The following is a 26,069-nucleotide window of genomic DNA, read 5'->3' as shown; positions in this document are numbered from 1 at the left end:
GTACCTGGTGGGGGTTCACCAGCACAGGCGGGGGTCGCGGCCACACCCACAGCCAGGGCCTGCTGTCAGGGTGCGCTTTGAAGTTGGCACTATGCTGGCGGCTCAGTCACGGGGGGTGTGGGGCGGCCGTGGTGGGGCCTGCTGCGCACCTCAGCCACCTGGTCCCTGGCCTGCCCTCCACGCTTGGCCACCCAGCCAGCGCCCACAGCCCTGTGCCTAGCGGCTGCTGGCCAGCTGAGTTGTCTGGAGTTGACTTTGGGGTCTGAGCCCTTGGTGACGCATGGGGACTCGGCCCTCATCTGTGAGGTTGGACAGCAGAGGTCCCAGGCACGTCCACCACTTCTGTCATCCGCAGTCCCGTGTCGCTGACTCCTGGCTGGATTCCGCCAGCTAATTACAGCCATCGCAGCGCGGTGAGGGTGGAGGTCCAGGAGCAGTGCCGGCCTCGCTAATTGGCAGTGCGTTGGGAAGGATCGATGGCGCTGCCCGAGCTGGTGGAGAGCCGCCTCCCGCCTCCCCGAGATCGGGCTGCTAATTGCTGCTGGCCTCCCTCCGTCCACCCCCGACGAGAACCCCTCACACAAGGCCTCCCCTCCACCCGCCCGCTCAGACGAGGGGACAGGAGATTGCCAGGCCCATTAGCTCGCTCAGGGTGATGACGTGAGGCGGGATGGGGCCCTGCCATGGGCACGCCGACCTCAGTCATGTGGGCTGGGTCCTCCGCCACTGGTGGTCAAGGTGTGGACCCTGGGAGGTCTTCTGTCTCTGCACAGGCGAGCGCTGCACAAGGGCGCCGCCCTGGCACTGGGGGGCACAGGGGGCCGAGATTCCCCTGGCTCAAGGCCCACGTTCTCTTCCTTCGGGCTTGCCTGAGTGGCTGGTGGCCAGCCAGAGCCTTGTGGTCAGTCCCTGGCTGAGCCAGCCTGCTGCGCCCTCGTAGTCCCCTCCCTGGCTCTCCCCCTCTGGCAAGGAAGGTCAGTGGCACTCTCCTCTTGGCAGCAGAGCCACGTCCCCTTGGGGCCTCAGCCCGCGCTGCCAGCTTGGGACACGGGCTCCATCCGTGTTGGCCCTACAGCAGGTGTGGACTAGGGCTTGGCTGGCCCTGGGCTGCAGGGCCTGCAGGGGTGAGGGGCAGATCTGAGTGGAGGCCGTTGGGGGCCCAGGGAACCCCGAGGAAGAGGAAGCGGCCAGGGCAGCCTTGCTGTGGAGATGCATGACAGGCGGGGGCGGGTGAGGGGGTTTAGTGGGGCCTGCGGTGCCTCACCTCCTCCTTTCTGGGGAGCCTTGCTGGGATGGAGGCCCTGTCCTGTCCTGACCACACCCTGAGGCTTCGCTGCTCTCTTGCTGTGGAGGATGACTGGGGGGGCGGGGGGCTGCAGGGATGAGAATGTTCCAGAAGTACAGTTGGGAGATGGGCCTCCACTCCTGGGCAGGCGGCTGAGGCTCTCCTGACCCGTGGTTGGGACCATCCCTTCTGGACCTCCCTGGCCCCCCCCCCCCCCCCCCCCGGCAAGGAGCCTCTTCCTGGGACAGCCCGCCGCTCTCCCGCCAGCGCTGGGGGTCTGTGTGCCAGGCACACTGCATCGGGCAGCCGGTGCTTCATGATGGGCCCCTGGGACAAAGTCCCCCGTGTCCCCCATGTGGCCCAGCCCGGGGCGTGCACACCCCACACCCCCCATGGGCAGGGAGCCACATGGGGCGGCTGGCCCCGCGAAGTGCCGAGAGCTCAGAACGTGGCCAGGGCCTCTGTGGGTGTTGGTGGCGCTCCTGGCTCCCGCTAAGCCAGGCCTCTGGTCTTTTCCTGCAGGGTCTTCACTGAGCAGCGAGTCCTCCCCCGTGTCCTCCCCGGCCACCAACCACAGCTCCCCGGCCAGCACGCCCAAGCGAGGGCCCATGGGCCCCATCATCGTCCCGCCGGGCGGCCACAGCGTCCCCAGCACGCCCCCCGTGGTGACCATCGCCCCCACCAAGACCGTGAACGGCGTGTGGAGGAGTGACGCTCGCCAGGTGAGCCCACCGAGGACTCCCCCACCGTGCCTGCCCTGCCCGGGGTCAGGATCCCCACACCTGCTGCTCAGGCCTGCAGGGCCTTTCTAATTAGGGCTCATCACCAGCTGCAGTTTTTCCCCTGGTGCTTTCTGGCCAGTTCCCAGAGGGGCAGCAGTACTTGGAACCACTAATTAAACCACAAAGATGGGGAGAGGGGAGGGGCCCAGGGAGGGGAGGGGCGGTAGCAGCTCCCCCAAGCCCCTGCTGCTCTCCCTTGCCCAGTCAGATGGACAGGTTGGTCTTCCGCCTCGGAGGTGGGGGGGGGGCAGCTGTCTGGTCCTGTGGCTGGTGCCTGCAGAAGACCCCCCCCCACCACCCCCAGAAGTCTGTCTTGGCTTCAGGTCCCCAGGGTGCAGTGTAGAATGAGTCAGACCGGGTCTGGGGGGTGGGGGCGTTAATGAGAGTGGCCCCCTTACCAGGGGTCCCTGAGGGCAGCTGACCGGGGCCAGGCTGGCTCTTCTGTCTCAGCCCCCACCCCCGCCCTTGTCCTGCCATGTGACATGCCTGGCACCTGTCCCTATTCCCCTGGGGTCCCTACTGCCTGAGAAACACTTAGAAAAACAGGGAAGAGGCCTTGCTTCCCGCCTGCAGTGCACCGAGACCCTGGCAGTTAATGAGCCCCTGGCACCCGTGGGGCCCAGCCTGGCCGTGCTCACACCTCAGCTGGGCACGGAGGCTCAGAGTTTAATCCTCTGTGAGAGGGCGGACAGGCGGCGAGGGGAGGGGCCTGAGCCACCAGGGACTCCCTGAGGCCCCTCTGGGGTCACAGCTCCCACGCAGTGGGGCTGTAGAGGAGTTGAAATGAGAAGCTAACAGGGCGTGTCCTGCCTGTCTGAGTGTGGTGGCCTCTAATCACCAGAGAATGACGGCCCCCTCTCTCCCCCCTCACCCCCCCCAGCCTTTCTGGCTGCAGCTGCGTCTGTCTGCAGCCTGCTCAGCAACAACTCACGGTGCGCCCATCTGCCTGGCGCTCCTATCTGCCGGGGCCACCACAGCCCCAGCCACCACTGTGAGGGCCACCTCCAGGTAGCCACCCAGCCTCTTGCCCCATGTTTGAGGTTGGGGTGTACGCACCCCCCACGTCCCTCCCCCACAGGGCACCCCAGCTCAGCTGACCTAGTTCCTCGGGGCCTGGTGCTAGCTTGGCCAGCCTCCAGCCGGATGAAAGCCAAGGCTGGGAGAGTCTGGCTGGAGGGGAGGGGGGCTTGCCCCGCCCTGCTCTCTGGCCGCTCTCCCAGCCTCCCTCCTTCCTTGTCTTCAGCCAGGCCTGGAAGGTGGCGCCTGCCTTATGCTGCCTTCCAGCAGGGCTTCTTTGTCCCGGGTAAGGGGAGGGGGTGCCTCCCAGGCCATCCTCCTGGGTTCCGGGAAGGGCAGGGTGCCATCCGAGACCCTGGCTCCTCTCTGGGGGACAGGGGGCTCCCCCGGGCTCAGCAGTTTGAGAGCGTTGGTTTAGCCTGCCCCAGCCAGACCTCCGAGGGGCATGCTGGCAGGGTGGCACAACAGCCACCCCTTCCTCTCTGCTGGAGCGGCTGCTACGGTCAGAAGAGGAGGGAACTGGTCGCAGGGCAGTTACGGAACTCCAGAACTGGCCGGGCTGCCTGGAGGCTGAGCGGAGGGCCACCCTGCCACCCTCCCACTGACGCCAGCGGAGACCCCAGGTCCCCTGAGGCCTGGGGGGGGGCGACGTGCCTCTCGCCCCTGAGATGCTGGCAGAACCCCCCTTCTGGGGAGGCAGGCCGGAGGTCATGAACCTACAAGGACCCTGCTGAGCGCAGAGCCCAGCTGAGCGCAGGGAGGGAACAGATGCTGCCGCTCATTAAAAATTCCAATCAGAGGCCTGTCTGCTTCCATTAGTCACTGCCGGCTGCTGGGGGAGAGTGGGGAGACGGGAGCGGGAGAAGTGAACTCCTGCAGGTAAAGATGGCCGTGGAGGGCGCTGTCCACGCCGGGCGCCACAGTGAGGGGTGTCACAGCCAGCTCAGGCTTCAGCCGTGCCCAGGAGGCCGGGCCCTCCGGCCCCGCGTGGGCTCCCAGGAGCCCTGCCCAGGGGTTGGAGCCAGGCTCCTGCCACCCCGCTGTCTCCGTGCAAGGATCTGGACATGATGCCACTCCACCTTGTCGGTAGGATTCTCGGTGGCAGGCGGGGTCTCTGGGCTGGACCCTGGTGACTGTGCAGGCAGGGCTGTCACCTCTCTTCGTGCCTCCAGGGAGCTCTCCTGGTCCTGCTGATCCCCAGACCCAGAGAGCGTGACTGTGTCCCCGAGTGGGTCCTGTCCGGCGGCTGCCTCTCCTGGCAGGTCCCGGGGCCTCCCTAGGGTCAGGGTCCCTCTAGGGCGGGGCAGAAGGAGCCCCATAGGCTGCTCCTTGGCACCCAGGCCTTCCCCAGCCTTCCCCACACACACTGGGTGACAGCTATGGGAAGGATGTTTCTAGAACGCACGCTGAACCTCAGCCTGCGTGGGGCTGTGGCCGTGACAGGCAGCGGTCATGGGGGACCTCACCCTGCGCCTGTCTCCCACAGGACGCCGGCTCGCGGGGGGGCGGCGGTGGCCGGGAGCGCCTTGTGGAGCCCCCATTGCCCCAGGAGAAGGCCGGGGGCCCAGCCATCCCCGCTCATCTGCTCAGCACGCCCTACCCCTTCGGCCTGTCCCCCAGCGCTGTCGTGCAGGACTCCCGCTTCCCCCCTCTCAAGTAAGTGCTCAGCCGGGCAGGAAGGGTGCCGACCCCAGTCCCCCAGGCCACCGGGCCTGGTCTACAGCCAGCCAGGGCAGAGTGGCCCGCCTGTGCCTGCTGGCCGCCTGTGTTGTGGGTCACCAGTGGTGCCTCATGAGCCAGAGGCGAGGCCCGTGTCTGGGGCGGGGTGGGCCGCCGTGGGGCGCTGTAGGCCAGGCCTCTGCTCAGCGGGCCTCTGTCCTGGCCTGCAGCCTCCAGCGGCCCGTGCACCATGTGGTGCCCCCCAGCACGGTGACCGAGGACTACCTACGGAGCTTCCGGCCCTACCACACTGCCGAGGACCTGCGCATGGCCTCCCTGCCCCCCCTCGGCCTGGACCCTGCCACGGCCGCGGCCTACTACCACTCCAGCTACCTGGCCCCACACCCCTTCCCCCACCCAGCCTTCAGGTGAGACGCCCACGCTCCCCCAGCCAGCCACACCCATCCCCTGTGGTGGTGGGGAGAGTCCCTCGTTGCCTGACCTGGGCACCGATTCCTGGGCCGCTGCTGGCACGTGAAGCGGGATGGGCAGTGTCCTGGCAGCACGGGTGGCCTCTGGCAGTGGATGCTGGCCACAGAGTATACTCGGGTGGGCGGCCTGTCTGGGTGCGGACGTGACGGACTCTCAGCCTTCAGTGGAGACGTTCCGGTGAGAGCTGGTGTCCAGCCAAGCCTCTCTCCCACAGGATGGACGACTCTTACTGCCTGTCAGCCTTGCGGTCCCCCTTCTACCCCATCCCCACCCCCGGCTCCCTGCCTCCACTGCACCCGTCAGCCATGCACCTGCACCTCTCTGGGGTCCGATACCCACCCGAGCTTGCCCACTCGTCTCTGGCAGCGCTGCACCCAGAACGCATGTCGGGACTCAGTGCTGAGAGGTAAACTTTGTCCAGGACCCAGGGTTGGGTTGGAGAGCCCTCGTTCTCTGTGCGCGCACGGCCCTGTGGTTTCATGGCAGTAGTGCAGGCTCCTTAGCCACCTGCCTCAGTTTCTCCACCTACCTCCTAGCTTAGCTGGGGCATGCGTCGAGCCCCTGAGCAGGGCTCAGCGTGGCAGGCGGAAGGGTTTGGGGGCAGGAGTGTGTGAGAGGAAAGCGGCGGTGCACATAGCATGGCTGCTGTTGTCTCCTGAGCCCTCTCTGCTTGCTTCACAGGCTGCAGATGGATGAGGAGCTGCGGAGGGAGAGAGAACGGGAACGGGAGGCTGACCGGGAGCGGGAAAAGGAAAGGGAACGTGAGCGGGAGCGGGAGCGTGAACGAGAGAAGGAGCGGGAACGGGAGAAGGAGTTGGAGCGGGAGAAGGAGCGGGAGCTGGAGCGCCAGCGGGAGCAGCGGGCCCGAGAGAAGGAACTGCTGGCTGCCAAGACGCTGGAACCCGCAGCCTTCCTGCCCGTGGCCGAGCTGCACGGTCTCCGCAGCAGCCATGCTCCCGAGGAGCGCGTCAAACCCGCGGAGCAGCTGACCCCGACCCGAGCAGGTACCTGGCCTCTGCCAGCGGGGTGATGCCCTGCCTGGGTGTAGCGTGCCAGCTGCTGGCTGGCGTGGAGCCGCAGGGGCTGTGGGAAGCACACACATGTGCACAGCTCATGGGAGGCCCTGGCAGGGGAGGGGTAGGGGGGATGGATCCTGGGCTCTGGGGCGCTTCCGCGGGGCGCGGTCCGTGACGGCCTTTCTCCCCACAGAGAAGCTGAAGGACGCGGGCCTGCAGGTCCCGAAGCCCCTGCAACAGCCCTTGCACCCGGTGCCCGCCTCTCACCACGCTGTGCCCAGCCTCATCTCCAACCACGGCCTCTTCTCCTTGCCGGGCAGCAGTGCAGCCACGGCCCTGCTGCTCCAGCGCACCAATGAGGAAGAGAAGTGGCTGGCCCGGCAGCGACGCCTGCGCCAGGAGAAGGAGGACCGGCAGTCCCAGGTGTCTGAATTCCGGCAGCAGGTGCTGGAGCAGCACCTGGACATGGGCCGTCCTCCCGTGGCCGCCGAGGTGGAACCCAGGCCCGACAGCACCAGGTGGGCCCCGGGTGCAGCCCAAGACCTCGCCCGCGCCTGTGTGGGGAGGGGGCGCTCCATACACAGAGTCCGTGCGGCCCTGCACCCCCGTGTGCTGGGCCGAGCCCCTGGCCTTCTGCTGAGACCTCGAGGGCGGGGCCTTGCTGTCTACCCCATCCTGGGCCCACTTCCCGCTGCACTTAGCAGAATGGGAGAGTTAAGAAAGCAATTATGTCTTTAAGAAAATGCAAGGCTTGCAAAGGTGACATCCATTTCTAGTCCTGGGTCGTCTGTTGGTTGCCGATACCCTGCCTGCCTGCCTGCCGCTCTGGCCTTGTGAGCTGGTCCCGGGGCATGGCTTCCGCCGTGCATGGAGGAAAGGGGCTTGACGATCCCCACGCACCTCACGGCTCTCACTGCTGCCAGAAACACTCAGCCTGGGTGTCTGGGGCAGATGGTAGCACCTGCCATTCCTCCTCCCGCTTCCCGGTGAGCAGAGCCGGTGAGGGTCCACCCAGCTTGCTGGCTGTGATGGGGCAGCACTCACTGCAGGACCGTTTGACCACAGACCAGGGAGGGAGGCAGGCTTGTGCCCAGCACTGCTTGTGCTTCCATCCTTCAGGCAGCTTCCTGGAAGCCCCCCGCCCCCCTCGGCTTACAGAGTCCTTGAGCTCCGGCTTGAAAACTGTTTAATGCTTGGCCCCAGTGTGTGGCGTATTCATTCCGCCTGAGGGTGCCACGGCGCGGGTCGCTCTCTTGTTGTACCTCACTGCTCCGGGCTGGCCCTGGCCGCGAGCCAGAGTCGGCCAAGATGGGTGCGGCATAGGCTGCCTGGCTGAGGTGGGCCAGCCTGGCCCCTGCCTGCGCCCTTTCTGCAGACCTTGCCCTGGGCCTGTGGGCAGCAAAATCCCACATTATAACAAAAAGATAAGCGTTGAGAAAGCACAATAGCCTTTTGTACTTGGCTCAAGTTTCAGATGCGTTGTGGAAACATTTCTCATAGCGGGAGGAAAAGTGTGTGCAGGGAGGCCCCCTGGGGCGGGGCCCGTGGGGTTAGCCTCGGGAAGTGGAGGGGAGCGCGGGCTGGCCTGTCTCTTACCTGCCCAGTGCTTGGCAGATCCGCTCCTCCGGCAGAAAGAGGCAGCTGGGACTTTCTAGAAATAGGCAGAAATGGTGCAGCCCGGCGCCGGCCCGCTCCTCTGACTGACAAATCCGTCTGAACTCTGTCCAGGCCAGGACCAAACCGCCAGGAGTCCGGCAGCCGAGACCTCCCGCAGCACTTTGGAGGGCCTCCGCCTCTCATCTCCCCTAAGCCCCAGCACCACACCGTGTCCACCGCCCTCTGGAACCCCGTGTCCCTGATGGACAGCAGCCTGGAGACACGGCGGGCCGAGAGCCACAGCCTGCACAGCCACCCGGCTGCATTTGAGCCCAGCCGCCAGGCTGCGGTGCCGCTGGTGAAGGTGGAGCGGGTCTACTGCCCGGAGAAGGCCGAGGAGCCCCGGAAGCGCGAGCCACCCGTGAGGGAGGCGGCCAGCCTGGAGCCTCCAGCCTTCCCACATGGGCCCGGGCCCTTCCTGGCCGAACTTGACAAGTCCACGCAGACCATTCTGGGCCAGCAGCGGCCCTCCCTCCCCCAGGCGGCCTCCTTTGGGGAGCTCAGTGGGCCCTTAAAGCCTGGGTCCCCTTACTGCCCCTCCACCCCCCGAGGCCCTGATCCCTCCTACATCTACGACGAGCTTCTGCAGCAGCGCCGGAGGCTGGTCAGCAAGCTGGACCTTGAAGAGCGCAGGCGGCGGGAGGCCCAGGAGAAAGGTCTGTGTGGAGTGGGGAGAATCCCACCTCAATCCCCTGGGGACAAGGGACCCCTCGGGCAGCTGCCTGCACTGCAGGGCTTCCGTGGGCTCCAGGCAGCAGGTTCACAGACCACTGGTACCTCTGCAGGGGGCAGAACCCAGGCCTGTTGGAAGCCGAGGTGCACAGTGCCCTGAAGGCGAGTCACGCTGTCTGTAGAGGAAGTGCTCCAGATAGGGAGCACTGATAGGGAGACCTGGCCTGGCAGCTGGCACTGCCCAGAGGATCCTGGATCCTGTGGATCCTGCAGGAGGCATTTGAGCTAGCACAGGGTCTGGGGGAGCAGGCTACAAGGCTCTGGCTGTGTCTTCAGCTCTGTGCAAATTTCATTTCTCCTGGAAACTCAGACTTGGCTGGTGGACTTGGCTCCTTTCTGTAATTTCTTCTGCAGTCGAGTCTCTATGTAGCCTAGCCTGGCCAACTCAAGTCCTGTTGTCTCAGCCTGTTGGGTGCTGGGATTGCAGGTGTGCACTGCCGAGCCAGGCTCTGAGCGCAGCCCTTACCTAAAGCTGCGGTACAGGCAGTCTTCCCAGGCTGCTGCTGGTCTGTCTAGATTTATGCAGGGCTCCTCTGCTTACATTGCAAAGCCTAAGGGCGTGCAGGGAGGGACTATCCTGTTCTGTGCCCAGGGGGTGGCGCATGACACACCAACAGCCAAGGACACTGGGCTCCTGGCAGGAACAGGGGTGTGCAGGGGGTGAGCAGAGCAGAGCCTGGGGCCCCGGTGACATCTGCCCATTCCGGCCTTTAGGGTACTACTATGACCTCGGCGACTCCTACGACGAGAGCGACGAGGAAGAGGTCAGGGCCCACCTCCGTGGGGTGGCTGAGCAGCCGCCCCTCAAACTGGACACGTCCTCCGAGGTACCCCTGCCCCCCGCCTACCGTGACACGGCATCCGAGACCCCCGACGGGCCTGGGGACAGTGCGCACGTGCCACGGCCAGTGGTTTTGGCTGATTTGTCTTCTCTCCCAATCCAGAAGCTAGAGTTTTTGCAACTTTTTGGCTTGACCACCCGACAGCAGAAAGAGGAGCTGGTGGCCCAGAAGCGCAGGAAGCGGCGGCGCATGCTGCGGGAGAGCAGCCCCCCGCCCCCCGGCGCCCAGCGGAAGCGGCGGACGCCGTCGCCCAGGCTGGCCCTGTCCACCCGCTACAGCCCCGACCAGATGAACAGCAGCCCCAACTTTGAGGAGAAGAGGCGGTTCCTGACCACCCTCAACCTGACCCACGTCAGCGCGGAGAAGCGGAGAGGTAAGGCTGAGGCCTCAGCGCGCACACGGTGGCCGTGGAGCCTGCGTGTGCGCCGGCGCCGTCTGCCTGCCCTGTGTGCTCCCCTCCAGGGGCGGCGCCAGGCGCCAGGGAGGGGCCGCCTGCCTCGGCTGTGTGTCTGGAAGGCTGCCACGGCCTTGGGGCTCTGCTCTGCCAGGGAGGCCTGGGGTGCACTGCCTGTCTGCAAACACGCTTCCAGATGGGTCTGTGGAGAGCCCTGAGTGCCGAAGGAAGCGTGGCTGTGGCTCCTGGGACTTCTGTGGCCTCCAGCGTGGCTTCCCGGCTGGAGAATGCCTGGCCTCTGCCTAAGTGGGTCTGTGTGCTGGGAATGCAGCTTGGTTTCTGTCTGCAAAACCAGCGGGGCCCCGATGTCCCCTCCAAAGGGTGGAGGCGAACCCTGGAACTGGGCCAGCTGTTGGCACGGCATCACATCGCCTGGTGGAAGTGAAGGAAGTCCTCCACTGGGGCTAGAGTGCCATGGAAGCCGCAGTCACAGCGGGCTGGGCCTGTGTCCTCTGCAGGACACAGGGGTCTGGCAGTCGTGGGGATAAGAACACCCCACCTGAGAAGTCGCCTCCAGAGAGGGCAGGCACCACCACTCACAGCACTGTGCCGGGGCCAGGCACCGCGGCGCTGCAGCAAAGCCGAGGACCCGGGTCCTCCCCGCCCGCTCCCGGCACCAAGTCACCAAGCACGGCGTTAACTCAAGGCTGCTTTTCTCACAGACAAAGAGAGACTTGTTGAAATGCTTCGTGCCATGAAGCAGAGGGCACTGTCAGCGGCGGCGGCGGCAGACTCGGCGACAAGCTCTCCAGAGGACAGCGCTGCCATCTCCCCCAGTGGTAAGGGAAGGACACCCCACCCAACACTACCACGCGGGCTGCAGGGGCACCAGTGCCGCCCACGGTCGCCGCTGTAGACTTGGCCTGTGGAGATGACACTCCAGTCCACCCTCCCATCTGCCTTCCTGTGCGGCTGCCGCCGCCGCCACCACCACCACCGCCGCCGCCACTGCTACTGCTGCTGCTGCAGGCTATGGGAGGCCTCAGGACACCAGGCACTAGAAGGCAGGAGGCCAGTGGACAGGGCCTCGTCCATCTATCCATCCTCCTCCGCCCTCTGCCATGCCTTCCTAGGCCTCTCTCTCGGGCTCTTCCTCAGCTCGGCACCTGCTCTCACACCTTTCTGTCTTCGGTCTGATGCCGCCTCTGCCTGCCAAGGACACAGGGAGGCCTTGATGCTCTGCCTTGCCACTCGGCTTCTCACCATTCCGCAGTGACTGCTTCTTCCGCACTCTGTCTTCTCCCATGGCCTTGGGTACAGTCACGGATGGACTTGAGGCAGGGACAGACGCACACGCAGTGCTGAGTTCAGTCTCCCCGAGCCTGGTTCTCTGCTCCTAAGTCCGTTAACCGTATGCTTTCAGAGCTCAGGGTCCACATGTAGACATCCACCTGCTGACCACAGCCCCTAAGTTTCTTTCTCTCTCCCGCCCTCTCTCCCACACAGAACCAGCCACACGGCCAGCCTCTCCGGAAACGGACAAGCCCGTCAGCGTTGCTACCAGCTTGTCAGAGGTCACGAAGGGCATGGAGACGGGGAGGCGGGAGCAGCCCCAGCCCCAGGAGCCAGGGCCCCCTGGGGGTGAGAAGGCCAGGCTGAGTGAAGCACCCCGTGGCAAGAAGAGCCTGAGCATGCTCCACTGCATCCGGGGCACGGCGCCCAAGGCCGCCCCAGTGCCCTTGTCCCACAGCCTCAACGGGAAGAGCAAGCCCTGGGAGCCCTTCCTGGCTGAGGAGTTTGCACACCAGTTCCACGAGTCGGTGCTGCAGTCCACGCAGAAGGCCCTGCAGAAGCACAAAGGTATGGAGCCACCATCCCACGGGGGCTGCTCCAGGTCCTGCAGCACCTGCCCAGCACGCTGGGCGTGGCCACGGGCTCCCCTGCCTCCCCTCCCTACAAGGGCACTGCATTCGTTCACCTCTAGCAGGAGTAGGGTTTGGACTCAGCCCTGTACTTGCTAGGCACTATTCCCTGTCTCCCACGCCCCTAGTGAGCCTGTGTGGGAGTGGCATTTCCAGGACATGAGCAGGTGGTGCCATCTGAGCTCAGAAAAGCTGTGCCCCCCCCCCACCACCACCAAACTGGAGGTCTCTGGTCCCCTGAAAGGGCCCCTTTGTGTCCCCAGTGCATGGGACCCACCACAACCACAGTGGCAGAAGCCGCTGAGGTCAGAAGTGTGTCAGTTGTGGGGCCAGGAGTGGGGCCTACTGGTAGAATGCTTGCCTAGCATGCACAAGGCCCAGGGTTCAATTCCTCCTTACCCCATACATAGAAAAGGCCATAGGTGGTGCTCTGGCTAAAGTGGTGAAGCACTAAGCTCAGGGACAATACCCACGCCCAGAGTTCAAGCCTCAGGTGCCGTGGCTCACACCTGACATCCTAGCTACTCAGCAGGAGGTGAGATCCGAGGATCACAGTTCTGAGCCAGCCTGGGCAGGACAGCCTGTGAGACTCACCTCCAGTGGACCACCAGAAAACCGGGAGTGATGCTGTCGCTCAGAGTGGTAGAGCGGTAGCCTTGAGCTGAAAAGCCCAGAGTTCAAGCCCCACGGGACTCCCCCCCCCCCCAAAAAAAAAAGCATTTGGGAACTAGCAGCTCGTGCTATAATCCTGGCTACTCAAGAGACTGAGATATGCAGATCACAGTCCAAAGCCAGCCTGGGCAGGAAAGGCCCTGAGACTCCCAGTTAACCTCTAGAAACTGGAAGCAGGGCTTTAGCTTAAAGTGGTAGAGGACTAGCCCTTAGCAAAAGAGCTCAGGGACAGCACCCAGGCCCTGAGTTCAAGACCCGCGTCCAACAAGAAGGAAAGCATGTCTAGAAGGGTCTGAGACATGGCATGCGCATGGCCTCCTCTTCCGTTGCCACAAGCCTGGGCCCTAGTGAGCTGGTGCCTCACACAGGCATTCCCGTGTGGCCCTGCTTCATTTCAGCCTTCCTTAGGGCCTCAGATGCATCCTTCCATGCCAGTTGGGTGACACAGTCCCCCCTGGGTGTGTGTGTCCCGCCACCCCTACCCTTGAGGTGGCTGCCACCAGCCCTGTGCCACCAGATGGTGCGCTCCATTTGTAAAGGTCACAGCTGTGCTCCCTGCTAGGACGGGGACAAACATTTCTGTGTCCTTTAGCCCAGAGGACTTGCGTGTGGAGGGGCACACACAAGACCCATGAAGAAAGGCAAGCTCCAAGGAGCTGGGCTGAGACTGCACATCACCACACAGGAACGGGGGCCTGCCTGTGCTGGAATGACCCAAGAGTTTTGGGCCAGCCTGGAGGCCTGTGGTCCTGTGGCCCTGGCTCCACTGGAGGTACCCCATGCCTCTGACACCCCCATCCTTTCCCCAGGGAGTGTGGCTGTGTTGTCTGCAGAACAGAACCACAAAGTCGACGCATCGGTCCACTACAACATTCCCGAGCTGCAGTCCTCCAGCCGCCTCCCCCTGGCCCCACACAACGGGCAACAGGAGCCTGCAGTGGGCGGCCTCGGCCCCCTCCTGCAGGAGACAGACCGGGAGTCAGAGGATGAGGACGAGGGCGAGGAGGACAGCGAGGAGGAGGAGGACGAGGAAACCCCCAGGCGCAAGTGGCAAGGGATTGAGGCCATTTTCGAAGCTTACCAGGAACACATAGAAGGTACCGGGGAGAGGGGAGACAGAAGCAGTCCTGGCAGGACCCGGGTCCCGCGAGGGCCAGGGGCCTGGGCAAGGCTGACTCCACCCACACCAAGCCGCCCTCACCACACCGCACTCTTCATTTCACCTACGTCAAGTACTCCCCCCAGCACACACACCCCCGCCAGCTGTGGATACCTGCTCCCACTTGGACAGCCCAATTGGGGCCTTCTATACTGGCCACCTCTGGAGGCTCAAAGGCCTCTTCTGCCACCACATTTGGGGATGTGATCCACCCAGAAACTGCATGGGCTGGCCTGTGTGCTACAGCCACTCTCGGCTCATCTGCTCTGGACTGCACTTCTGGTACTCTGCCTGAGACCAGCCCCTGCCTAAGGCTTTGAGCCACACTTGCCACTTGCAGCCTAAGGCAGGGCATTATGTTCCAAGAGCACAGCTTGGGCTCTCGTGGAGAAGTCGCAGGCACTTGGGTCCCACACTGGATCACAAGCTTGGCACTAACACTCCCCAAGGATGCCCACATGAGCCCCTGGGGAAAGCAGTGGGCATCAGCCCTTTCCCACCATCTGCCCGCCAGCCAGCGGCACTACATAGGGTGGTGCTGGGTGTACACTCTGACAAGAGCTGGCAAGACCACGGTAGCTCACATCTCAGACCGCCTCCTGCACTGTGTGACGGTAATATTCTACCGCACTCTAAAAACTGGATCCCACGTGTGATCCCAGCCACCTGGGAGATCGGGACAGTTGGGGCTCAAAGCCAGCCTGGGCAATACTAGTGAAAACTCACCTTCCTCAAGTCAGCCGCAATTGTATGTCTGGTTTGGTCATTCCCTCGGGTGTGGATGTACTGTCTGCAGGCACCCTTACATGCTGTGTGTCTGTGTGCGTGCCGGTCCTAGGTCTTGAACTTGGGACTGAGATTTTGTTCCTGGGCAGGCAGTATGGCAGCTCCATTTCTGGCTTTTTGGTAGTTATGGTTACATGGAGATAGAGAGTCTCCCAGAATTCAGCCTCCTGAATAGCTAGGGTTTCAAGCCTCCAGCACATGCCTGGCTTATTTTAAACTGTAGTGGAGCAGAAGGCATCCACCTCCGGGGTTGTGCAGCCTTGTTGGGAATCCCATGCCCCAGTCACTGGGATACTTCTAGCTTGCCCTGACTTGTTCTGGGCTACTGCTCAGCTGTTCTTGGCTCCTAGCTTTCTCCCAAGCATTTTAGAAAACATCCTGCTAGGAATTCTCCTGGGACCTCAAAGTGGAATTAAGAGGCACTTGTGGCACTCTTTGAAACTTAGCAGCATTTGTTGAAAATGAAGCTTCCTGGGAATCAGTTTTTGTTTTTTTTCTCCATGTGGTTTGAATTTGTTTTGCTATCATATTCCTAAAGACAAACCTGTCTTTGAAGGTTAGAAGTCCCTCTCCCATCAAAACTAGGTCTGGTATGTTTTGGTAAAGCAGATTATGTGAGGGACATCATCGATTCCTCCTTTGCCTTCCTAATTACACTGCCTTTAACTTTAGGTCCTTGGGCATCACATTGGGTTGGGTTTATGTATAAGCCAATGGCTCATCTGTAATCCTGGTTACTCAGGAACTGAGATCTGAGCGTTGAGGTTCAAAGCCAGCCGAGGGAGGGGAACCACCTGAGCCTTTTAACTTCAGTGAACTATCAAAAAACCTGAAAGTGGAGTTATGGCTCAAATAATAGTGACAGCGATGAGCAAGAAAGCTCTGGAATTACATGTAGGGCCCCAAGTTTAAGCCCCAGGACCAGCAAGCAGGCATTTGCCGGTGTACACACACTACTGTTCTAACTCAAAGTGCAGGGAACCTGGCCACAGGACTGTGCTGCCTTTTGCAGGCTACACTAGAGAGCAAGGCACTATTGGGTTAAGACATGTGGCCCATGCCAGGTGCGCGGTGGCTCACGCCTGTCATCCTAGCTACTCAGGAGGCTGAGATCTGAAGATCAAGGTTCAAAGCCAGCTCGGGCACAAAAGAACCTGACACTCCTATCCCTAATTAACCTCAAGAAAACAGGAAGTGGGGCTTGGCTCAAGGGTAGGACAGTAGCCTTGAGCTGAAGAGCTCAGGGACAAGACCCAGGCAGAGTTAAAGCCCCATGACCCACAAAAAAAAAAAAAAAAAAAAAAAAAGACCATGACATGACCACATCTTGTCTTTCCAGAACAAAACCTGGAGCGGCAGGTGTTACAGACCCAGTGCCGGCGGCTGGAGGCCCAGCACTACAGCCTCAGTCTAACTGCAGAGCAGCTCTCCCACAGCGTGGCGGTGAGTCAGGTTGACACATGGGGTTCAGGTCCTCCCACAGGCATGTTTATGGGGGAATCTTACTAAAAGATCAAAACTGGGTTTGGGAGTTTGGCCTAGTGGTGGAGTGCTTACCTAGCATGCATGAAGACCCGGGTTCAATTCCTCAGTACCACATACATAAGAAAAAGCCAAACGTGGTGCTGTGGCTCAAGTGGTAGAGCTCTAGCCTTGAGAAAGCCCAAGGACAGTGCTCAGGCCCTGAGTACAAGCCCAGGACTGGTTTGAAAAAAAAAAAAAAAAAAAAAAAGACCAAAAACTGTGTAAATTTGGGAAACGTCCGTGTATTCTTTGTGACCTTGAACTTGCCCAATCCAGATCCTGGAAGATGGAGGTGCCATGGCATCCCCTTTTGGGGCCCACATCAGTGCTCAGAGGGCATGGTTTGACAATACCCCTTCCCAGCATTATTCCCAGTGCAACCTGCAGCCATTCAGGCACCACACCATGTGTTCAAGTCTGGGCACAGGTGCAGAGGTGGCCTTGACGTGACTCTCCCTCTCTTCCCCAGGAGCTGAGGAGTCAGAAGCAGAAGACAGTGTCAGAAAGGGAGCGCCTCCAGGCAGAACTGGACCACTTACGCAAGTGCCTTGCCTTGCCTGCAATGCATTGGCCAAGGGGCTACTTTAAGGGGTACCCCAGGTGACCGTTTCCCTTGCACAGGCTGAACCTATAGTATAGAAATATTATCTATTTTATTACCTTGAATATTTAATATTTTTCACTGGGAGGTTTGAAGCTTAAAAAAACGAGAATGTGCCATGCATGAAGCAAAGGATTCCAGGCTCCAGAAAAACAAACGAATGAATTCACCTTGAACCTCAGTGCGGTCAGATCGCCTTTGTTCACCCGTGGGCAACCAATGTAGAAAGCCTAGAGTTTTCCTTTTCTCACCGCAGTTTTATTCCTTCTTCCCCCACTAGGTCTTTTTGTTGTTCTAATCTGACAATGAAGGCTCCATTCCCAACACTAAAACCACACATCATGCATCACCCCCAGTGCATGGGAGGGGCTCGTACCCTGTTGGCCTCCTCGGCCACAGGGCTGACCAGGGGAGGCTCGCCCCAGCTGCGGAGCAGGCTGGGTGATGGGCTGGGAAGGCCTTGCTTCACTTTCCTACAAACAAAAGCTATTTGTCTTCAAAGCCACGGGCCCTAGGGGCGCACAGAGCAGTCTCTGGAAATGCTCTCACCTGAAGATAAATCCACAAAGTAAAGGTACCTTTTGTCAACTCGTGGGGGAGAATGTACAGAGCTCTATGTAGACAGATGTCCACACCTGCTAAATTGTTACTGGAGTGGGTGGTGGTTTCATATAAATTTTGAGAGAAAAGTCAAAGGTGCTTCAGCCTTGTACTGTGTATATATATTAAAAAAAAAGTTTTGTATGTTTTTATTACTTTAATTATTGTTATAAAAAGCCTGCCATTTTTAATATGTGGTTTGGGGGAATTTTTGTTTTTCCTTTTTTGGGGTTTGTTTTTGTTTTTTTGGGGGGAGGAAACCCTTGCTTTTAGTGTTTGTACTGCTGCTGGTCAGGACATTAAAATATTGAAGTGTTTTTAAAAATTAAAAGGAGAAGCAAAGTAAAAAAAGCTTACCACTGGCACCTATGCGATCACTTCATTTTTACTTTGAACCACACCAGGACCTACCTAGTGCAGAAAGCCATTTGTTATTCCACACTAGACCATGCAGACAGCTCATAGCTGTGGCACGAGGGGGCAGGTTAGCAGCCATGTACATACCCAGCTCAAAGACCCATTCAGCAGTGTGTGAGCATTTTCTCTGCTGTAGAACCCTAACGTGGCTGAGAGCAGGTACAGGATGGGAACTGAGAAGCCGCTGAGGTGCCAGGCATGTGGTGGCATGGAAAGCGGGCTGATCCCGCCATCAGTCTGCACTGGCACAGCCTTGCACAGCACTGCAGTGCTGGATCCAGATCAGAACAGCACCTCCCACTGGAACCATTTGCTGGCCTGGGGGTGGGGAGGGGCCCATGCCAACCTTAGTCGGCCACCAACAGCTGCACTTAGTAGCTGCTGTTCTCGGGGGCACTGCCCCGAGTCCCAGCCCTGCTGGGCAGAGCAGCTTGCTGACAGCTGGCATGGTGTTGCTTATCTGCCCCCACACAGTTCGCTTTGTATGTCTGCCAAAAACCTTCCACTTATTAGCAAACTCAGACAGAAAAGTGCCGCCAGTATTGCCGGCAGACAGCAAGCACCTCCCTCCACCTGGGAGGCCTAGAAAAAGTAAGACTGTATGCTAGGCCTCTGCCCCTGCAGAGACTGAGAGCCACACTCGGGCAAAATGCCACTCAACGTGTCTACTTACGGCCTGCTTGCTACTTAAAGAGTGAAGGTTTAAGTCACATGTCAGATACCTGGTGGCTCTGACTAAAGCAAAGGGAAAAGTCAATCAACCTCATAACCCAGTGGAAGGAAAGGCCCAGCCCCTCTCTGCATCTGAGAGAAGTGTCCTTATGGGGGTGTTATTTGGGGTGGGGGAGGCTGAGTCAGGGGCAGTGAGTACTGCAACCCCTCCATCACCCATCCCTTTCCCTGCCATTCTCCCTAGTCTGTTGATATCCAAGTGCTCTTGTGCTCAAGAAGTAAGACAGCGCAAGCACAGACCAGTGAGGCAGCATGCGGAAACTAAGGTAAGGTGTCTTGCACAGGCAAACGCCAGACACAATACCTAGCAATGGCTTTCCTGCCCCAAATTCCCCTTATAATCTGGAAACATTTATTTTCCGGTGATTCTGTAAGAACACAGAACATCTAAGTTTTGTTAACAAAGAAGGACAAAATCCAATCATGCAATCTCTGAAGCTTTGCTCTGCTTCCTCCAGTTGAACTCAAAAGATGAAGTTTAGCAGAGCATCAAATTTGTTCTAGAACCGATAGTGCAAGTGTGTCAGTATTTCTGGTCCTTCTCAGCTACATATCTTCCCACACCACCTGGAAGAGAGCTCCCACCTGTCCTCTGACAGGGAAGTCACAACTTGTGACAAAGCTCCATCATCTTTAAAACCAGCTGTTCCTGTTCACTTTGTTTTAAACATGGTAAAATTCCATGCTTCTTACCATTGTCTCACACGTGACCAAAACAGGATTTGCAACATTTCAGTCTATATTCTAGCTGTAAAGAGATAAAGCTTTACTGGCATTACAGTATAATGGATTGCACCCCCAAGAAAATTCAGATTATTGAAAGGAGCCTATATCTTCACCAGAAAATAAAAAACCTAAAGCATGGGAGCTCTTGTTTGTAGCAGAATGGTATTTTCCTCAAGTGCTTACAATACTGCCAAATCTCAAACCAATGAGCTGAGTTTAAAAGCTGACAGCCCCCTTCCCCTCTGAGCCAGACAGCATAGAAATGCAGGTACCCAGCACCAAGGGAGCCAGCCAGCACAGCCAGCTTCTCTTTCCAGCGCACGCTGTAGCCGTAGCCGCAGGCGCTCAGCAGCAAGCTATACTCAAGTAACCAAGCTTTGACTTCACTCCCTGCCGTAGCCTGTCCCCAGCCTTTGACCCCGTGCTTTATGACACTCCTAGCCTCTGCCTTGATCTGAGGAAGCCATCCACTGGTGGTGTGCTCACATCCCCGTGCTCAGCACTGAGATGGCAGGAGGGAGAACGGTGCCTCGGTCACGGGGGCAGTTTAGATGCTGTGAAATGAAACCTGTTCTAAGTGTACTTGTTTAACTGTATTGTAATATTTGTTGAATGTAGTAATTAGGTATTTATGAATATATTGCTGTAATTTCTGACAACATCCAAAAAATAAAATCGTCCTAAATCATGTTAAGAGGAAACATTTTTTTATATCATGATGAGCACACCCCAATGCCCCCAAAAAAGTTCAAACGTGAAGGCACTCAGCTGGCCCAGGTACTAGAGGTGAGCTCTGAGCCACACAGGCAGACGCCCTGGCTCCATGGTTGACGGCTCACCCTAAGAGGAGGCTTCATGGGAAGGTGGAGACGGAAAGGCGAGTCCCAGCATGTGAAGTCAGCTCTGAACAGCACCGTAACTTCTGGCCCTCAGGTGTGGAAATGACCAGCACCTTGGCAGACCGGGGTAACAGAACTCAAGTCCAGTGACCCAAAGGCAGCCTCAGCTGCTCCCAGGACTCCACGCAGCTTTGGACACATGGGACCAAGTCAAAAGCAGGCCGGTTACAGAACCCAACGATCTTCTGGATGGCACTAGACAGCCACTTCCTCTCTGAGACTAAGGGACCAAACAACCTTAAAAACTGCTACAGGGAATAACAAAAGTAATTTTTTTAGGAAGAAACCATTTTCACTGAATATATCAAGAACAGTGTTGTGAGCCCCACCCTTCCTGGCGCTGCCTTCGGCCTTGCTCGGCACTTAAGTGCTTCTTTTTAGATGAGTGAACCTGGCTGACACCTTCTAGCACAGGACCCCCGCCTGTCAGTTTAGTTTTGGGGTCAGCCCGACTACAAGGCTCACTCCTTTTCCTTGGGAGTTATGCAGGTCACAGACAACACAATCAAATAAGCCAGTTTTTTATTAGATAAGCAGGAATCAGGCCGTCACCTGCGGCTCCACCAGCCATCCTATGTAAGCAGCCTGCACATCCAAATGAAGACTGAGAAGGCTGGACAAGGGCTCTGGGGCTCATCACTCCTGCTGCATTTGCTCCTGAACTCAGTGTGTATGACACCCAGGAGACCTTAACCCTGAACCCCAAAATGACCTAGGAACTGAGCACTCAGGAGCTGAGCTGGAGGACTAATCACAAACCAATATTAAAAACCCATTCCTTGTACCATTACATGCTCTTCCCACATTCAGAGCTATTTCTACTGGCTCTCTAGCATCACAAAAAGAAGTCTCCAGAACTCCAGAAGCGCCAGGTACCTCTCCCATGTCCAGAGCACTTGTATATCATCCAGCAGTCTGCCAGCAGGTGCCAGGCTTCTAGAAGTCCTGAGACTGGGCACTCTCGGGAAGCTGCAGGTTTGTGCGGAGCTTGTACATGCGGTTGAGCGCTTGTGTGAGGAAGGCCCCGCTCGTGTTGATCTCCAGCAGGGTCAGGTTGTCCAGCTAAAAGAAAAGGCAGACCAAGGAAGCCACGTTACATCCTACTTGTAAGTTCTTGGTGGGCTAAGCAGCTGGGGACGGACCTTATGCAGTAAATAGGGATCTTTTTATTTATTTTGGTAGTGTTCTTGTTTCAGCATTGGGAGCTTGAACTTAGGGCCTTGTGGTCTTGCTCAGCTTTCTTTGCTCACAGCTGGCACTGAACCACTTGAGCCATTCCTACATCCAACTTGTGGTTGGCTAATGGGAGGTATAAGTCTCAAGATTTGTTTGTAGACATAGCAGACAGAATACACAGCTGAGGCCCAAGGGAACAAGGCAGATGCTGTGTCTTTGAATCCTATCATCAGATCTCAGCCTGCTCAGTAGCAAGGATTATAGGTATGAGCCACTGGTAGGTAGGTACCCAGCCCAATGAGTTGTCTTAAAAGCACAGCTAGAAACTTCTGTTTGTAACAGCCTGAGCAGACAGGATGCTGTGTGACACTCTGCAGTCATCAAAACTGACAGGCAGAGCCCAGCGGCACCAGGTGAGCAGCAGCAGAAGGGCTAGCTATGCCCGTGCTGGCATGCACCTACCTTGGCATGAGCCTCCTGCTGCTGCACAAAGCTGTCAGCAGAAACCCGGAGCTTGGCCATGCGCGTGTCCCACAGATCCTTGACGAGGGTCCGGATGGCATCTGCTTTGGGGATGTTGTCTGAAGCACTAAAGGAGGGGTGAAATACTGTGAATACATGAAACAACACTGGGCAGAAACATCATCTCTGAAACTGCTGACTGAATTCAGATGTAACATCTGAACTATTCCAGATGCAAAGAATGTTTTATCTTCAGATTTGGGTCTTGAGCAGATAAGCCTGTACCAAGGCCTTTGGCATTGATCCATACCAAGTGCCAGCTGAGGCACAGGACTTAACACGCACCCAGGAGGGTGAGGAAGCAGGCAATGGCTTCATCAGACGTCTCAGAGAAGAGTGCTGGCTGCTACGGAGCTTCCATGCAGGCTAGCTCAGAGGCTGTGCCTTCTGCTGTGTGCAGCACTTGTTGCCTCTCTACAGAAGTCCAGGTTCACGACCACCGAGACAGAAACCTAGCAGGCCACACTACACCCTGTGTCTGGCATGTCTGAGGGAGGGACTGTTGCGCTATGCAGCTAAAACAAAGACACACAGAAGCAGGCGAGCACAGGTGAGCTGAAACAGTGTGCATGTTGATTCAGTGCAGCCCTCTTTTATGAAATGGGTTCTAAATCAGCTTTTTGAAGAAGGCAAAGTACCAGAATGAGCGCTCCTTCACTCAGCACAGCCGCCAAAGGTGCTCATTCACCCCACACACTACCAGCAGCTGAAGACAGGAAGCACATCCACGGCAACGTATATAGTGAACAGCACTACAAGCCCAAACACTGACATCTTGTGCTCTAAACCGATTAAACCACAAAGGACCAGGTCCTTGTCAACTGAACTACAACAAAGGTGAAATTGGGTCCTGTAGCCCAAGTGAATTACAGAACAAAGTTTTTGGTAAGAAGTGTACCCACACTAAAACCCTGGAACTTCAAGCCCTAAAAATGGAAAGGCTGTGCCTCCAGGCTTTTTCCCAACCCAGCCTTTGCCCCTCATACCTGCCTAATCTCTGCACACTCAACCGTGCTTCCTCAAGCACAAACCCCTCCCTCATCTTCACCTTTCATAGCTCCTCCCCCTTCACAACCCTCTCATACCCCAAGATCCTGCCCTGGTAGCACCAGGCCTTATGGCTCTGATAACCAGAGTGCATGCATGTCCTGCAGCTTAACCAGTTTCCTTTCTGCTGAGTTCCAGACCTACACCAGGCACCTTGCTGGTTGTCATGTTTGATCGAAGGAAGAACTGAGCTGCAGCCTCCTAGCAACACAAGGCAAGTCCGTGTGACATGCTTAAAGATCCCTAGTGATAGAGTGCTTGCCTAGCATGCACAAAGACCAGGGCTCAATTCCTTGGTACCACATACGTAGAAAAAGCAGGAAGTGGTGCTGTGGCTCAAGTTCTAGAGCCTTGAGAAAAAAAAACAAAAACAAAAACACAAGAACAGTGCCTGAGCCCAGCCAAAATAAAAGCCAGGCATAGTGGCTCATGCCTATAATCCTAGCTACTCAGGAGGCTGAGATCTTAGAATCATGATTCAAAGCCAGCCTGGGCATGGAAGTTGGTGAGACTCCTATCTCCAATTAACCACTAGAAAAGCAGAAGTGGTGCCGTTGTTCAAAGGGTAGGGCAGTAGCCTTGAGCCAAAGAGCTGAGGGACAGCACCCAGGCCCAGAGTTTAAGCCCTACAAGTGACAAAGGAAAAAGAAAAGATCCCCCTTAATTTCAGCCATGCTATTTAGTTCCCTGACTATTTCAGTTCCTCTAAACAATAGTCCCAATTTTGCTTCTGCTCTTGAACTTATCTGTCAAAAGATGGTCAGATTGCTTCAGAAGCCTGGCATTGTGCAATCTAAATTCCAAACAACTCCCTGGAGGAATTGCTCATACACGCACATCACTGGGCTCTCACCCATCCATTCTAGGGACATGCATCGGAGGCCCGTGGTGGGGACCCAGTGCATTCCAAAGTGGGTGAAAGAACCAAGGGGCTTACTGTGGAGGCAAGAGTAACACAAAGGAAAAATGGAGCTAGGGGCTGGAAAATGCAGGCAAAGAGGCAGACAAGGAGCCCAGCAGCCGTGTGTATGTAGAGATGGGGTTCCTCCTTAGGATCATGGAGAGCGAGGGCTAAGGAAGGGAGGGCAGGAGTAGAGGACTGGAATCCAGTATCCTGGACCCTGCAAATCACTCACTGATTCAACAGGAGTTTGGTGAGCTCCATGTAGTACGGGCTGGGCACAGGGGTAAACATTTCCTCCTTTCGTTCATGATCCCTCAGCTTCTCCAGCTGCTCTGAAATGAAGCGGTGAAGACAATTTTACCATCACTATAGGCAAGCCTTTTTTTAAACCTCTCAATTTCACTTATTTTATCAACTAGCAAATGCATTAAAGAAAAAAGGCCCCTATGGAGTAATTTCACATTGACTAGATGATCCCATGCCTTCTTGAAACGCTCTGGGGAAGACAGGTAAGCTTTTGCCATCTTTGCTGTATTCGGGTGGGGGTGAGATGATGAATCACAACAATCTGAGGCCAATTCTGGCAAAGAAAACGTTCTCTGCCCCATTTTACCCAGGTTTCCTGCCTGGGCACCTATGTTTGAGAAGCTGGAGGATCTCAGTTCCAGGCCAGCCAGAGCAAAGCTATCCTCCGGAGACCCCATTTGAACGGAAAAGGCCGAGCATGGGCAAGAAGTTAAATACAGAAGGATCCAGGTGTGGTCTGGCAAGGGAAAAGAACCGTTAAAAACCTGAGAGGAAGGGGCTGGGGCGTGGCTCAGGTGCCCCGGCGGCCGGGGCTGCGCACTCACCCTCGTCCATCCAGGAGGGAGGCAGCACGCGGCACTTCTGCCTCTGCTTCAGGCTGACGGCCAGCCACAGCGGTACGTCCACGGGAAGGCCGGGGTTAAACGGCCCCAGGTCCCCCTGCGAAGGCGCCGGGCGTCACTCAACTCCCGGACCGACCCCGCGCCCCGCCCGGACCCCACGCCCCGCCCGCCGCCCGGACCCCGCGCCCCGCCTGCCGCCCGGACCCCACGCCCCGCCCGCCGCCCGGACCCCGGCCCTGCCCGCCGGTCCGGCCCCACCCGCCGCCCGGACCCCGGCCCCGCCCGCCGCCCGGACCCCGGCCCCGCCCGCCGCCCGGACCCCGCGCCCCGCCCGCCGCCCGGACCCCACGCCCCGCCCGCCGCCCGGACCCCGGCCCTGCCCGCCGGTCCGGCCCCACCCGCCGCCCGGACCCCGGCCCCGCCCGCCGCCCGGACCCCGCGCCCCGCCCGCCGCCCGGACCCCGGCCCCGCCCGCCGCCCGGACCCCGCGCCCCGCCCGCCGCCCGGACCCCACGCCCCGCCCGCCGCCCGGACCCCGGCCCTGCCCGCCGGTCCGGCCCCACCCGCCGCCCGGACCCCGGCCCCGCCCGCCGCCCGGACCCCGGCCCCGCCCGCCGCCCGGACCCCGCGCCCCGCCCGCCGCCCGGACCCCACGCCCCGCCCGCCGCCCGGACCCCGGCCCTGCCCGCCGGTCCGGCCCCACCCGCCGCCCGGACCCCGGCCCCGCCCGCCGCCCGGACCCCGCGCCCCGCCCGCCGCCCGGACCCCGGCCCCGCCCGCCGCCCGGACCCCGCGCCCCGCCCGCCGCCCGGACCCCACGCCCCGCCCGCCGCCCGGACCCCGGCCCTGCCCGCCGGTCCGGCCCCACCCGCCGCCCGGACCCCGCGCCCCGCCCGCCGCCCGGAATGCCTGACGCCCTCACCCCAATGAGGTAGATCTTGTCCAAACTGAAATTAGGGATGATGGTAACCAACTCTTTCTCGGCCAGGAACTCCACGTCGGCCGCGTCCATGGCGGCCTCTAAGGCCGGCGGGGAACTCAGTCTCTCAGGACACGTCGCCACGGACGCCGCTTTCCCGCCACGGGTAGGGCCCGCCCCCGGCCGGAAGACCGCTGCGTGCAGCCTATCAGAACACAGCGCTCTCTGCTGGGAGCGGGAGGCGGACGCCGCGCTTGTCACCTGTCTTCGGATTGGTCAGCCTGAGAGCGAGGGCACGCCGGCCCCGCCCATCCCGCGGTCTGGTTCCCGCCTCTTTCCCAGACTTCCGCCCCGCTCCGTCACGTGGGCCTGCGTGGCTCCTCCCCCACGAACCCCGACCACCGACCCCGGGCTCGCGAGGACGCGCGGAGCAGCCGGCGCCGAGGCCGGGCGGGCCAGCGGAGGCGCGGCGCCGGGGCCCTTCCGCGCCCCGAGCTGGGCCGAGCCGACGCCGCCGGCCGCCCGACCCCGCCGAGGTCGAATCTGCGCCCACTGCCGGCTCGTCTGCGTGTCTGATGGGTGGGAACGGGTTCCTGACTGGCAGTACCTGTGCTGGAGTCGGCAAGGCCTGTGGAGAGCAGAGGCGCCGCCCGGGACACGGCTGCAGTGCGGTCGCCGCGGTCTGGACGGAGCACCGCCGCCCAGGGTCCCGATCGGGG

The 26,069-nt window shown here is 59.4% G+C and overlaps 2 protein-coding genes across 2 annotated transcripts in view; one reads left to right on the top strand and one right to left on the bottom strand.

Annotated features, from left to right (window-relative positions):
• Window positions 1–19,704, top strand: part of Gse1 (Gse1 coiled-coil protein) — a 210,126-nt gene extending 190,422 nt beyond the window's left edge. The window contains exons 4-17 of the mRNA XM_090357186.1: window positions 1,808–2,007; window positions 4,571–4,740; window positions 4,974–5,171; window positions 5,450–5,641; window positions 5,917–6,239; window positions 6,445–6,769; window positions 7,980–8,563; window positions 9,354–9,466; window positions 9,584–9,854; window positions 10,598–10,714; window positions 11,382–11,735; window positions 13,279–13,566; window positions 15,754–15,857; window positions 16,408–19,704. Of these exons, the coding sequence (XP_090213312.1) occupies window positions 1,808–2,007; window positions 4,571–4,740; window positions 4,974–5,171; window positions 5,450–5,641; window positions 5,917–6,239; window positions 6,445–6,769; window positions 7,980–8,563; window positions 9,354–9,466; window positions 9,584–9,854; window positions 10,598–10,714; window positions 11,382–11,735; window positions 13,279–13,566; window positions 15,754–15,857; window positions 16,408–16,542 (3,374 nt within the window). The 3' untranslated portion in view covers window positions 16,543–19,704. The remainder of the gene's footprint in view (window positions 1–1,807; window positions 2,008–4,570; window positions 4,741–4,973; window positions 5,172–5,449; window positions 5,642–5,916; window positions 6,240–6,444; window positions 6,770–7,979; window positions 8,564–9,353; window positions 9,467–9,583; window positions 9,855–10,597; window positions 10,715–11,381; window positions 11,736–13,278; window positions 13,567–15,753; window positions 15,858–16,407) is intronic.
• Window positions 19,705–20,418: 714 nt separating this feature from the next.
• On the bottom strand, window positions 20,419–25,519 carry Gins2 (GINS complex subunit 2). The gene is made up of 5 exons (XM_090357185.1): window positions 25,354–25,519; window positions 24,414–24,528; window positions 23,795–23,894; window positions 21,552–21,678; window positions 20,419–20,975 (listed from the first exon to the last, which is right to left on the bottom strand). Exons 1-5 carry the CDS (start codon window positions 25,441–25,443, stop codon window positions 20,850–20,852), a joined length of 558 nt encoding a protein of 185 aa, XP_090213311.1. The 5' UTR covers window positions 25,444–25,519; the 3' UTR covers window positions 20,419–20,849.
• Between the last annotated feature and the right edge of the window lie 550 nt (window positions 25,520–26,069).

This window comes from Megascapheus bottae, chromosome 24, assembly GCF_031878675.1.
Source record: "Megascapheus bottae isolate mThoBot1 chromosome 24, mThoBot2.hap1, whole genome shotgun sequence".
Lineage (NCBI taxonomy): Eukaryota > Metazoa > Chordata > Mammalia > Rodentia > Geomyidae > Megascapheus > Megascapheus bottae.
This window is presented reverse-complemented; position numbering and strand designations above follow the sequence as displayed.

What these genes read in the sequence shown, in the direction of transcription:
- Gins2 (XM_090357185.1), bottom strand. Translation starts at nt 25,443, where the DNA reads ATGGACGCGGCCGACGTGGAGTTCCTGGCCGAGAAAGAGTTGGTTACC. An exon ending in ACCAAACTCCTGTTGAATCA is followed by an intron (nt 21,679 to 23,794) that starts GTGAGTGATTTG and finishes CCCCTCCTTTAG; the next exon opens with TGCTTCAGACAACATCCCCA. An exon ending in AGCAGGAGGCTCATGCCAAG is followed by an intron (nt 20,976 to 21,551) that starts GTAGGTGCATGC and finishes CTTTTCTTTTAG; the next exon opens with CTGGACAACCTGACCCTGCT.